We start from the raw sequence: 13,465 nt of genomic DNA, 5'->3' as shown, positions 1-13,465 counted from the left end.
ATCCCACATGCTGAGGTGCAACTAAGCCCATGTGCCCAGCTCTGAAGCCCGTTTGCCCTAGAGCTCATGCTCCACAAGAGAAGCCACCTCAGTGAGAACCTGTGCACCATAAGAGGAGAAAGCCCACGTGTAGCAATAAATAAATTTTTGAAAAAATTTTAAAAGAAACTGGAGAAAATAATTTTAATGCTATATTTAATACTAGATTATCATTTCAATGTGTAATTAGTTATTAAAGAGACTTTACACCATTTTTTACATTTGTAGCACATTTCAACTCAGATTAGCCACATTTTCAATGCTCAGCAGCCACACATGGCTAATGACTAGTACAGTAAACAAGTGCAGATTTAAAGCCTTGACCCCTATTTCTGTCTTTACAAAACTGTTTTAAATACAAATTTTATTTTGGGCTGCAATAAAAGAATTTAAAACAGGCTTATCAAATGGTGGAATGTGATGATGCCTTCCAATGATGTAAAACGGCTTCTCATTTTTAAAGAGATTTAAATCAGGATTATTGATATACATAAATCTATCTACATTTCAGTTTACTACTTTAAAACTTAGTTTTAACTAGAACAAATGCTGTCAAATATATCTGTGAAAGATAAAACCCAATTAGATATTTGATTTTTTTATTAGATATTATTATTAGACAGTTGCTTTTTGGGGGATGGATTTGGGAAGGAAATCAATGTTAATAATATTCCCATGGGCTTCTGAAAAATCTAAAAATAGCGAACAATGGATCCTTTCTTCTTTCTCTGTCTTCTTTCTAGTCTTCCAAACTGCAGGAAGAAATGAGAGAAAATAAACGATTATACAGCATCAGTCAGCACCAGAAACTTTCTAAATCTAAGAAAACAGTCAGCCTTATGTATATCTGCTACATCTGAGGGTTATCTCTCAACAAGGAGAGAAGAAAAACCCATTTTCGTCTTGTAACCTTCACCCTGGATACTGGGTACATGTACAACCCGATGGCTTCAATCATGTGATCCTACCTACCTTGTCTCCCTCTTGCCCAACACCATAAATGCTTTTTTTCCCCCTTCCTTTGAGAGGCTAGTCTGGGACTAAAATCACTCTTTCTACCTTAAAAGCCTGTGCTCACTCCACAGATGATACTGCCTTACCCTCCCAGACCCTTGGTTTCCATATCTACTGTATGAGAAAGAGGCTGTTACTATGAAACACACCACTATGAAAAAGAGGGCGAAAATTTTAATCATTAAAGACAAGATATATACCTTCACTACCAACTCAGTGATAAACAACAGTCATCCTATGACTGTTTCTTTTGACTGTCACATAAAGTACACCGATGTACAACTGAACAAATGTTTAAGTCTTAATTACTAAATGTGGTCCTACTTGAAATTCTGAACTGTTTGTTATTCGTAAGTAGTTACGCTCTAAAAGGTGTCTTCTCTTAGTGCAGGAGACTGCACTTCTGTGGTCAAGAAATGAAGGCCAAACTAGTGCACAGCCCAGTTGCTGCTGCTTTTAGTCACTGTTTTCTAAAGAAATACTGGTCTTAGGTACTGACACATTTACAACTTGTTGGTAGTCTTACAGATAGAGGACAAAAGAAGTCATAAGAACAAATGAGAGGCCATGAACTATATTTCACTTGATGCTCTTTATATTACTGGGTGCAGGAATGTTTTATAAACATTAGATAAATTTTTTATAAACTAGGTAATTTTTTATAAATTTATAAATAAATTTTTTATAAATTAGGTAAATGTTTTATAAACATTAGGTAAAATTTGAACTAATTTTAAACAAACGTTTTCTTAATTTACTCTGAGAATTAAAAAGCAAAAACAAAATTGGTAAATGCCTGGGAATAGCTGAGTTATTTTCAAAGCTACACACAGATACCTGGACTTTCTGGGCCTCTCCTTTGCTGGGTCCAGACCCTTTTCTGGTTCTTCTTGTTTTCTGTTATACTTCTTTTCTTTCCCCTCACTTTTGGTGCCCTGCCCCTCTTCTTTGGAGTTCTCATCCTGGCATTCAGCTGTTTCTTTAGAGAGGAATAATAGACTTTGGGACCAGACATTCACAGAAAAAAAATCCCAACACATAAGGAATGGCAAGATATCCAGTACTCTACCCTTAGGAGAAGCAGGACAGAAGCAACTAAGAAAAGAGTAACTGGGGGCCTTTCTTCTGGAGGATGCAACACTTCCATGGCCCTCACTTTGCTGCTGCTTGATCATTTTCACAATGACATTATTTCTTCTTTTCTAGTAAATCTGTCACCCTGTGCTACTGATTACTTGTGGTCCAGGATCAGAATCCTCTGGGTCTGATGTATTCTGGATGTTTTGGTCAGAACTTTCTCGCCAAAATATGCTTCACCTGAATAACAAATTCTATGGGGAAGCTCCTGAGTTCCTCAATCCCCTGAATATTTCATTTTGACCAAATTCTCCTGTATGAGTTCATAATGTTTTGGGATCAACTTTCCAAAAATCTTGACATTTTTAAAAGCTATGAACCAAATATGAGGTCTGCCATTTGCTTGTTCTCTTCCATGTCCTCTCAAGCTCCCTCTCGAACACCTGCCTCCACTGACCTTCACCTGTGGGCTCATAACTGGCACTGATCATCTCAGACCTCTTACCAGGGTTGGTAGAGGGCAGCTTATTTTCCCCCCAAACCAAAGAAGTCATTATGGAGTTGGGCTTCTACTGGGCCCCTCTGGCCTTCGATTCAAGGAGACCCTGACTTCCAGCCTCCCCTCCTGAGGCACACCCCCGCCGTCTGAGCCTGCCCCCTCCTCGGGATCCCTGGTCCCCAGACCCGGCCTGCAGCTGCCAGTGTCTCCATCCCCCCCACTCCCCCCCGTCCCTCGAATGCTCACTCTCAGGGGCGACAGGCTCCTGTGGCATATCCCGCAAGCTGGGCTCCTCAGACTCCTTGGTGGCCGTCTCCCATAAAGAGGCCCCCTTGGCTTCCTTGGCCCCCTTGGCTTCCTTGGCCTCCTGGGCTTCCTCCGCCTGCTCCGCCTCCTGGGCTTCCTCCGCCTGTTCAGCCTCCTGGGCCAGGGCTTCCTCCGCCAGCCCCTCCCCCGATTCATATGATGGCACCTGGACCTCGGAGAACCCTGCCATGGCGGCTGAGCCAAAGTCGGACAAGCGCGGCCTGGTCTGGTGCCGGACTGACACGTGGTCGTCATTTCGCCGGACTAGGATGTGGTTGTCTGACAAACGGTTCACCATCAAGTGCACCAGATTCAGGAACGTTAAGCGGAAGCCGGTCATGGGGAAGTGGCGCGAATCTACCATGCGGTTCACGCCCTCCGCCTGCTCTCCGTCCTCCCCATCCTCAGCTGGCCCGATGTCCGAGTCTTCCTCAGCGTTCGCGCCCACCAGGGCCACCTCCCTCGGGCCTCCTGAGACCCCCACGACTCCACCCGCCTCAGCCTCAGGCATGGAGTCACCCCTGCGAGGCTCGGAATTGCGGTCCACACCGTCGTGGGCTCCGACCTGTGCCCCTGCCACACCTGCTGGGCCTTCCTGCCCGCCAGGGGCCAGATCTCCATCCCCCGTGGTAGACATGGCAGCCGGCAGTTACCTCAGCTGGGTTGGCGACAATGGCAATGGCGCAGGTGGTGGCACCCGAAGTGGCTGCCCTGAGAGGAGGCTGAGGGAAGTGAGATGGACCGAGGCAGTCACGGAAGGGACCACAGAGGAGGCCCCACGACCGGGATGGTAGCCGGCCAATGGCGGAAGCGTCCAACGGAAGCGGGGCCTCAGGCAGTGGAGCCAGGCCACAGTCGAGGGGCGGGGCTGGAACAGTTGACGGTGGCATTTGACCCCTCGTCACGAGCTTTGGGCTCATTTGTTGACAAACAAGGATTGACGTGCTCTGTGTCCAATGAACGGCCAAGGCCCTTGGTTGTCAAATTGCTCACAATTGCCTACTTGTTCTTTGACGCGTTAGGGTTCTGACATGTGTGGAGGTCTTCTAGGGTTGTGTCCTTTATGTAATTGTGCAGGAAAGTATTTATGAAGGCATCCTGGGCCATGTGAACTGTGAGAAATTTCCCACCTGGCTCATGTGAATAGAGACAGGGTCATAAAAATGTATATCTCAGATGTTAGCAGTACTAAAAACCTCCCAAGAAGAGAAAGAGAATTTGGACAATTTAACTTAGTTAAAAATAGTTGGAAAAGAGTAGACAAATTGAAATGAATGCAGTCAGAAGTGAATGTTGAAGAAGTGTTGAAGAAGTTAGGAGCTAGAAGGTGTATAATGAACCCAGACAAATTCACTTAAAGCTTTGAAGACTGAATAAAAAAAGAGGTTTCTTTAAAGGATTAGGTCATCTCCTAAGTGCTAAGCATGACAGACTTTAAAAGGGCCATCTTCCTAGGATGTTTCAGAGGCAACAGTCCCAGACTTTTTATTGATCTCAAGATCCACTTAGTCCAGACCTCACGTGTAATTTTGAAAATTATACAGAAATTAACTGCTTATACAGTCATTCTGTAAAAAAAGTTTTGTAGCACTAAAAATATTTTTTGAAAAAGGTATAGCCAATTACATCTGGATATTACATTTAGGAAAAATACTAATAAGTCTCATAATTGTAAAGAGGGATTTTTTTCCCTTTCATTCAGTTCAGTTCCAACCGAATTTCAGTGTTTGCATTTTTCCTCTGTCTCACCTCGGTAATGGAGCATGGTGTTGCTGTAAATCATTGGTTTAAATTTGGAAGGCAATGTCAGTAATCTCTAATCCAAAATTCTCATTATAAAGACAGCAAAAAAGAGGCAGAATCCCAATCTGAGGTCTGAGTTGTTTTAACATTTGCTGCCCTAAGTGATCTTGAAACAGTTACTTATCATTTCTAGGCCTCAGTTTTATCATCTGTATAGGTGGCGTTCAATGAAAACATGAGTGAGGTAGATGGAAGAAGATGGAATCATATTTAGGATACTGAGCATTTGTTGAAAATGTGTTTTTAGTTTGATTTTGCCTTGTAAGTTGGTGAATGTTTCTAAGTATGTAGTTTTTCTTTTTTATGTCGTAAAATCTAATAATATTTTCTTTTTTCTTGGTTTAAACATCATAAATTTGTACATCTTTTCTCATCCAGAAATGAATTTTATACTTATTTCTTTTTGGCTATCTTCTGAATGTTTACATTTAACTTCTTAATTTGGAATCAATAATGACTCACAGTGTTAAGATTAAAATCTCAATTGATTTTTAAACATCTAACCTATAATACTATTTGATATGCATGAATTCCCCTCTGTAAGGATGTGTGGGCTTCTGGGGTGGCCCTAGTGGTAAAGAACCTGCCTGCCAATGCAGGAGATGTAAGAGATCCGGATTTGATGCCTGGGTTGGGAAGATTCCGTGGAGGAGGGCATGACAATCCTTTCCAGTATTCTTGCATGGAGAATTCTAAGGACAGAGGAACCTGGGGGGGCTATAGTCCATAGGGTCACACAGAGTCGGACACAACTGAAGCAAGTTAGCATGCAGACACATAAGGATGTGTAGCCAAGTCCTCTTTAGCATTTCCTATAAAGACAGAAGAGATGCAAGAGAAACACACATTCTCTTAGCGTTTCAGGGCTGGACAGGCCTTTAGATACGGAATCTAAGACCATTCTTTTTTTAAGTAATTAACCTCCAATTGAAATAAATAAATTTAATAAAGAAATCTACAAACAAAAAATTTAATTAATTTTTAAAAATTAAAAAAAATAATAAATAGGGAAACTAAGGTTTAGAGCTGCTAACTGGCATCCCCAAAGTCATGCCAGTTAGTAGAAGAGCCAGGACTAGGACCAATCTCCTGATCTTTAATCTGGAATTGAAGCATACCTCACACATCAGCTTTGGCCATCTTCTTTCCTATTGGACTTGTCATAGAACAGTGTCATAGAACATGAACATCAGGCATGGTCACTCTGAGACCATATTGAAAATAGCCAAGACAGGACCTAAAAGAAGGTCATACATGACTAAACATCCCCCTCTCTTGGCTAAAATGAATGTCTACAACTTCTTCACCAATTACATCTTTATTCTGGGTCTAGTCTCCTCTCCCTACAGGGAAGATTTACTCAAATACCAAGCAGAGAATTGCCTCAGCTACCTAAAGACATCTAATCTAGGGCAAACCCCTGTTTCCTTGAAGGAAAAGCTTCCCCAAATAACTCATCCAAACCCCAGGCTCTGTAACAGGTTCTTTCTGATACTTGGGAAGGCATCACATGGTTCCCCCATGATGTGTGTTCTCCCTTACTGCAATGAATAGTAAACTGAACTCACTCAACTACAGGCATGTTTTTGTGATCTTTGGCTGGAAGACACTGACGGTGTAAAACATTTCCATCTTTACACTGTAATGCATGAACTCAAACAAGTGAGTCAAAAGGCATTGAAAGTTTTTTCTCAGAAAAGGCTTCTCAGAGGACGAGGTGTTGGACCCAAAAGATGGGCAACAGGCCCGAACTAAGGACAATAAAGACAGGATGTTGTCTCTGTGTGGCCCTTGTTAAAATAGGCTTGTAAACCCCAGTGAGTCCCTGGCTGTAAAAAAGCCTGTGGCCTTCCCTGTGGCTCAGACAGTAAAGTGTCTGTCTACAGTGTGGGAGACCCGGATTCGATCCCTGGGTTGGGAAGATCCCCTGGAGAAGGGAATGCCAACCACTCCAGTGTTCTTGCCTGGAGAATCCCAGGGATGGGGGAGCCTGGTGGGCTGCCATCTATGGGGTCGCACAGAGTGCGACATGACTGAAGCGACTTAGCATCAGCAGCAGTGCGGGAGACCTGGATTCGATCCCTGGGTTGGGAAGATCCCCTGGAGAAGGGAATGGCAACCCACTCCAGTACTCTTGCCTAGAAAATCCCATGGACCGAGGAGCCTAGTAGGCTACATCCCATGGGGTTGCAGAGTCGAACATGACTTCACTTTCACTTTAGGAATAGGAAGATCTGTCTAGTCAAAGCTATGGTTTTTCCGGTAGTCATGTATAGATGTGAGAGTTGGACCATAAGGAAAGCTGGGCACCAAAGAATTGATGTTTTTGAACCTTGGTATTGGAGAAGACTTTTTTTTCCCTCAACATTTTAATTAATTAATTAATTTTTTTAGTTTACAATATTGTATTCGTTTTGCCATACATCAACATGAATCCACCATGGGTGTACACGTGTTCCCCATCCTGAACCCCCCTCCCACCTCCCTCCCCATACCGTGAGTCATCCCAGTGCACCAACCCCAAGCTTCTTGTATCCTGCACTGAACCTAGACTGGCGATTCATTTCTTATATGATATTATACATGTTTTAATGCCATTGGAGAAGACTCTTGAGAGTCCCTTGGAGTGCAAGGAGATCAAACCAGTGAATCCTAAAGGAAATCAGTCCTGAATATTCATTGGAAGGACTGATGTTGAAGCTGAATCTCCAATACTTTGGCCACTTGATGTGAAGAACTGACTCATTTGAAAAGACCCTGATGTTGGGAAAGATTGAAGGCAGGAGGAGATGGGGACGACCGAGGATGAGATGTTGGATGGCATCACCGACTCAATAGACATGAGTTTGAGTAAACTCCAGGAGTTGGTGATGGACAGCGAAGCCTGGTGTGCTGCAGTCCATGGGGTTGCAAAAAGTTGGACATAAGTGAACAACTGAACTGAACTGAGGGGTAGGAAGAGGAGGCAGATGTTGTTTCTGGGCAGAGGGCAGACCTGGGTGATGTGATGGAGGTCCTGGGGTGAGGAAGGTGCTTAATTAGGGCACTCCCATTTCCTATCCCATGCTGTGACAGGACTGCCTCCATTCTTCTTTAGCAGAGAAGCACATACTCCCAGGTAGACGGGGTTTTTTTCCCCCTATAAGAAGTTGTGACCCCATTGACTGTAGACCACCAGGCTCCTCTGTCTATGGGATTTTTGAGCAAGACTACTGGATTGGGTTGCCATTCCCTTCTCCAGGGGATCTTCCCGACCCAGGAATCAAATCCTGGTCTCCAATTTTTTACCATCTGAGCCACCAGGGAAGTCGCCCCACCCATTAAACCAGAGTATTAATGCTTTCTTTGTTTCTTCCTATCTCTGTACATTCTTTTTTCAGAACTTTTAACAAGACCATCACTATTCACTTTAGAGGAGATAGCATTTTACCAAACTAAGCAAACAAAACAAGAGAAATCATACAAGTGTCTTTCCAGGTCAGGAACAACTAGTCTGTCCACTTGAAGCTATAGGACAAACACTCCAGCCCCTAGTCATTTAAGCATTCACTGAGCACATGTAAACACCTACTATATACCTGGAATTATGTTCGGACTTGGGGACTCAGGTATCTAAGACCCATGGCTTGTTCTGGTTTATGATCTAAAGGGTTAGACAGACACTTGGGCAATGACGACTCACTCTGTCAAGTGCTATAACAAGGTTGAGCACAAGTGTTAAGGAAGCATGGGAGAGTGGATGATTAGCTATGGCCAGTAGATGAAGGGGGTGGGCTGGTGCCTGGGAAAGTGCTCAGGAGGTGGCATTTCAGGGGGATCCTGAAGCTAGGAGTTCAAGTGGCAGTAAAAAGGCAGGGGCAAGGAGGTTCCTGTAGGTAAAGGAAGCAGCATGAAGAGTGGCAGAGATGTGTTGGTGTGTACCTAGCCGGGGAGCAAAATGGCAGGAGTGTAGAGCAGAGTGGCAGATGGGCCTTTAAAGTAGATAGGGCCGTGAAAGCTCCAGTAAAGACTTTGCCCTTTGCCCTGAAAAGGATGTTGGCCTCCAAAGCAAAAAACCATTGAGATGATGGTGGAGTTAGCAGAAGAGTTTTGGTGCATTTAGGAATGAGTTGAGTCAAGAAAAGTTCTGCTAAGGCCCTCCAAGGTCTTTCTGGCAAGTTTTAGGATCCCACGCTTTTCTTCTTTATAAAAATAATAATACATATTCTTTGTATAACAGATTAATAAAACACATAAGACTAAAGAGGGAATCAAAAATTCACACATATCTTGCCCATACAAATGAACAATATAATAATAGAATTATAAGCAAAAGACATGGGTAGATAAATCATGTATGTATGTATGTATGTATGTATGTATGTGAAGTCACTCAGTCGTGTCTGACTCTTTGCGACCCCATGGACTGTAGCCTACCAGGCTCCTCTGTCCATGGGATTTTCCAGGCAATAGTACTGGCATGGGTTGCCATTTCCTTCTCCAAAGGATCTTCCCAACCCAGGGATCGAACCCAGGTCTCCTGCACTGCAGAGAGACGCTTTACCATCTGAGCCACCAGGAAATTACAAATGATGTTTAAACGTATGGACAAATGGCTTTTGAACATATGGACTTATGCTCAAACCAAATTAAAATTATATAGAGGTGATGATAATCATTAGCATTTATTAAGTACTTATAGGTTGGGCACTATTTTAAACACAAAAATTATTTTATTTACTCCTTGCTACAGCCTTATGATGTGAGTACTGTTATTATCCATCTTTTGCAAATAAGGAAACCAAAACACAGAGATGTTTAGCAACATTCTCAAGGATACACAGCCAGTAAGGAACAGAGCCTGGATTGAGAAGATAAAAATCACCCTTAATCTCACTATCTAGAAATGATCACTCTGCTATTTAGCAAATAGTTCAGTTTCATTTTTCTGAGTTGGCAAGAAACTCTGATAGTTAATTCTTCTCTTTGATTAGAGACTGGAGAATCCCAGTCTCCAACCCTTAAATAATAGGAAGTTGGCTGTTGATTGCAAACAGATATTCTTGATCATGTTACGTTTTCTGTCCCTTGTTGTTAAAAGCTGTGTGGCTTAGGGTAAACTTTCCCATGGTCCTTAGTTTCATCTTAACAAAGAGAATAATTACCTCCTCATAGGGTTTTTGTGAATATTTAACATGATAATGTACAATGAGCGGAGAAGGCAATGGCACCCCACTCCAGTACTCTTGCCTGGAAAATCCCATGGATGGAGGAGCATAGTAGGCTCCAGTCCATGGGGTCGTTAAGAGTCAGACATGACTGAGCGACTTCACTTTCACTTTTCACTTTCATGCATTGGAGAAGGAAATGGCAACCCGCTCCAGTGTTCTTGCCTGGAGAATCCCAGGGACGGTGGAGCCTGACGAGCTGCCGTCTATGGGGTCGCACAGAGTCGGACACGACCGAAGCCACTTAGCGTCAGCAGCAGCAGCAGCAGTGAGGTTTGTCTGGGTTTTCTCATCTTCTAAGCATATCCTTTTCATTTAAAGGAAGCAGAATTTTAATTTGGTCCTCTTGTCCACACACAATCAGTAAATGCTTGCCTTCTGTACAGAAGAAATGCCCCCTCCCCCACTTTTATGTTTTTAGTAATTTTCATGGGAATGTTCCTCCCAAATTGTCCTATAGCGGCCTCCTCCTTGGAATTCAGGTTTGTTTTTTTTTTAATTTTTTAAAATTTATTTATTTTACTTGGAGGCTAATTACTTTACAATATTTTATTGGTTTTGCCATACATTGATATTAATCCACCATGGGTGTGGAATTCAGTCAAAGAACACTCACAGGGGATCATCGCTGACTACAACTTGTCACCCAGTGCCACCCTTAAGCACTCTTATATTACCACCGTTTCTATTTCCTTCATAGGTTTGAACTTTTCCCATTTAATACATTTTATCTTTGTTTTTATTACTCCTGTCCTAACTCCACAGGCTCCCCGAGCACCATCAAGAGTTAAGTGCCACAAAAGCAGAGCTTATTGTCTGTTTTCTTCACTATGTCCCCCAAACACCTAGAATGATATCTGGAACAGAGTAGATACTCAGACATTTATTTATGTATTTTAAAGATTTATTTATGAATGCCTGCACTGGGTCTTCATTGCTGCACAGGTATTTCTATAGTTGCAGCAAGCAGGGTCTAGTCTCTAGTTGCAGGGTGCAGGCTTCTCACTGTGGAGGCTTCTCTTGTTGTGGAGCATGGCTCTAGGCATGTGGGCTCAGCAGTGGCTCCCGGACTCTAGAACACAGGTTTCCTGGACCAGTAATTGAACCCACATCCCCTGCATTGGCAAGCGGATTCTTTACCCCTGAGCCACCAAGGAGGCCCCTTAAACATTTGTTAAATGACTATAAACAACTTGCTTCCTCTGTATTGGTTAATTGTACAAGTTACAGAGTCAAATGCTACTCTGTGTAGGATCACATTTATGAATTTGGAGAGCCCCCAGTGGGTGAGATTAAAGTTGAGCCTTGAATGTTGGTAAAGTTTGGGTAATTTCTCTCTATACCAGTACATCTCATATTGCCAGAGGGATGGTAAAAAATATGCCTGCAATGCCGGAGACCCAAGTTCAATCGCTGGCTTGGGAAGATCCCCTGGAGGAGGAAATGGCAACCTACTCCATTCTTCTTGCCGGGAGAAAGTCATGGACCGAGGAGCCTGGTTGGCTACAGTCCATGAGGTTGCAAAGATTCGGACATGACTGACTAACACACACACACATCAGTATCTTTAGATTGAAGGGAAAAGTTCATAGAAAAAACAGTCTTTCAATTTGGTCATTAAAAGTATATATAAGATGGCAGAGAATTGTATCAATGTTAATGTTTGTTTGCTTTGTGGTTAGCTCATTCTAAATTTCAACTTTTGGAGGTCAGAGAGGTTACACATTAAATTGCTGTGTCTTTACATAATGTAAGTTAAAAATCCTCTAAAATTTTCTTCTGTTACTTTGCCACAGGGTCTGAAATTGCCTATCTTAGCATCATTTCATAGGACCTTTCAGAAACAAGTACATTGTATGTTAACTTGGAATCACATCCTACTTGAAAATACTATTTCTTTTATATCATTAGCCAGGTATTACATTAGGCAGGGTCTTGAGGAATTGAGACAGGAACCTTGAGAGCAGATGAATAGAGGAATGAAGGAAAGATCTGGGAAAGATCTCCTTTCCCTCGCAGGGAAAGGAGGTCTATCTGGGGAGTGACAGTGACCCTGATTCTAGGTGCTTGGGGATGATGGTGGAATTGAGGAGGACAGCAGGGGCCACTGCTTGAGAGTTAACAGGATGTCGCTGAAAAAAGAGGTAAAGGAGCTAGGGATGCAAGTCTTGTTCCACTTTCATAGCTTTGCCTCAGGTCAACTTGTCTCTGGAGGTATTAGGTACTTTAAGACAGAAAGGCGAAGAAGAGTCTTTGAGGTTGCATACAGTGAGGGTCTTGAGATGGGATGTAGGGAGGCTGCTTGTGAAGTATGCTATTGTAGCACACCAGAGAAGCAGTCTGCTAATGCCATCCTGAATGGGTGTCTAAGTGACCTTAACTAATTGTAGAACGAGGCCTTCCCCCCAAACTCCCTTTCTATGATGAACTGCCTTTCACCACTTTCTTACCCCAATTCTAGAGATTAGGCCCGTCTACTACTTAAAGTCACCCATAAGACTATAGCAATATTAGTATGAGCACTAATAGAAACTTCCTTGGGGCCCAGGTAATCTCTGCTGAGTTTAAGAAACAAAACAATAGAAACGGAGTTGGAGGTCTGCACATCCTTTCCTCAAATGGTAACTGGTGTCATGAGTTTGGTGTTTCATTCCCATGTACTTTGCCTACATTGTTGGGAAATGAAAGAGGTTGTTAAATATACACTTATATCCCAAAGTACATAGCATTTTTGGCATGTTTTAAAACTTTATATAAATGGCATCACCGGATCTATGTTCTTCTGTCATTAGTTTTGCCTTACACTTTTCTCCACTACCTCCAGGAAATCATTATCCTCAGAGGGGTGTGTGACTCAAGCTCCAAGGAGTTCTAGTCTCCTCTCCAGAGGAGCCCTTGGGTCCTAGTCACTTTACCTGCAACACTTGGAGCCAGTGAATTAAGGTTGGTCTTAGATGGAGGTGAGCCTCTTCTTCTGTTGTCTTAGCCAAAGTGGAGGGCTGGGCTCACTTGCACCATGTGACCTCCTAGACCATTACGCTGGGAGCCGCACTTTGAAAACCACTACTCTAGAGCAAGAGACAGAGAATGAGATGGTTGGGTGGCATCACTGACTCGATGGACATAAGTTTGAGCAAGCTCTGGGAGTTGGTGATGGACAAGGAGGCCTGGCGTGGTGCAGTTCACGGGGTTGCAAAGAGTCAGACCCGACTGAGCGACTGAACTGACTGACTGGCTCTAGAGCAGGCATCCCCAACCTCCGGGATCTAGTGCCTCATGATCTGAGGTGGACCTGATGTAATAACAATAGAAATAAAGTGCACAATGAATGTAATGCACCTGAATCATCCCCAAGCCATCCCCCTCCTCCCTGGTCCGTGGAAAAATTGTCTTCCTTGAAACTTATCTCTGGTGCCAAAAACGTGGAGGACCACAGCTCTAGAGCATCTTTTGCCCCTTGATATTTTAGCCTTCTTTCAACAAAATAATCTGATGCAAGTTTACCAAAAGGTGAACAGGT

At 43.1% G+C, this 13,465-nt stretch overlaps 1 protein-coding gene across 2 annotated transcripts; it reads right to left on the bottom strand.

Annotated features, from left to right (window-relative positions):
- Positions 1-621: 621 nt before the first annotated feature.
- On the bottom strand, positions 622-3,922 carry LOC147341506 (uncharacterized). Of its 2 annotated transcripts, XM_086387329.1 has the most exons (3): positions 2,876-3,907; positions 1,891-2,032; positions 622-791 (listed from the first exon to the last, which is right to left on the bottom strand). In XM_086387329.1, the coding sequence occupies exons 1-3, from the start codon at positions 3,570-3,572 to the stop codon at positions 779-781; spliced, it is 852 nt and encodes a 283-aa protein (XP_086243455.1). In that variant the 5' UTR covers positions 3,573-3,907; the 3' UTR covers positions 622-778. The 2 variants fall into 2 exon arrangements, with proteins under 2 accessions (XP_086243455.1, XP_086243456.1); XM_086387330.1 differs by lacking the exon at positions 1,891-2,032 and having other exon boundaries at positions 2,876-3,922.
- Between the last annotated feature and the right edge of the window lie 9,543 nt (positions 3,923-13,465).

This window comes from Bos grunniens, chromosome X (assembly GCF_055505025.1).
Source record: "Bos grunniens cultivar Pamir isolate PY7600 chromosome X, Bosgru_T2T1.0, whole genome shotgun sequence".
NCBI lineage: Eukaryota > Metazoa > Chordata > Mammalia > Artiodactyla > Bovidae > Bos > Bos grunniens.
This window is presented reverse-complemented; position numbering and strand designations above follow the sequence as displayed.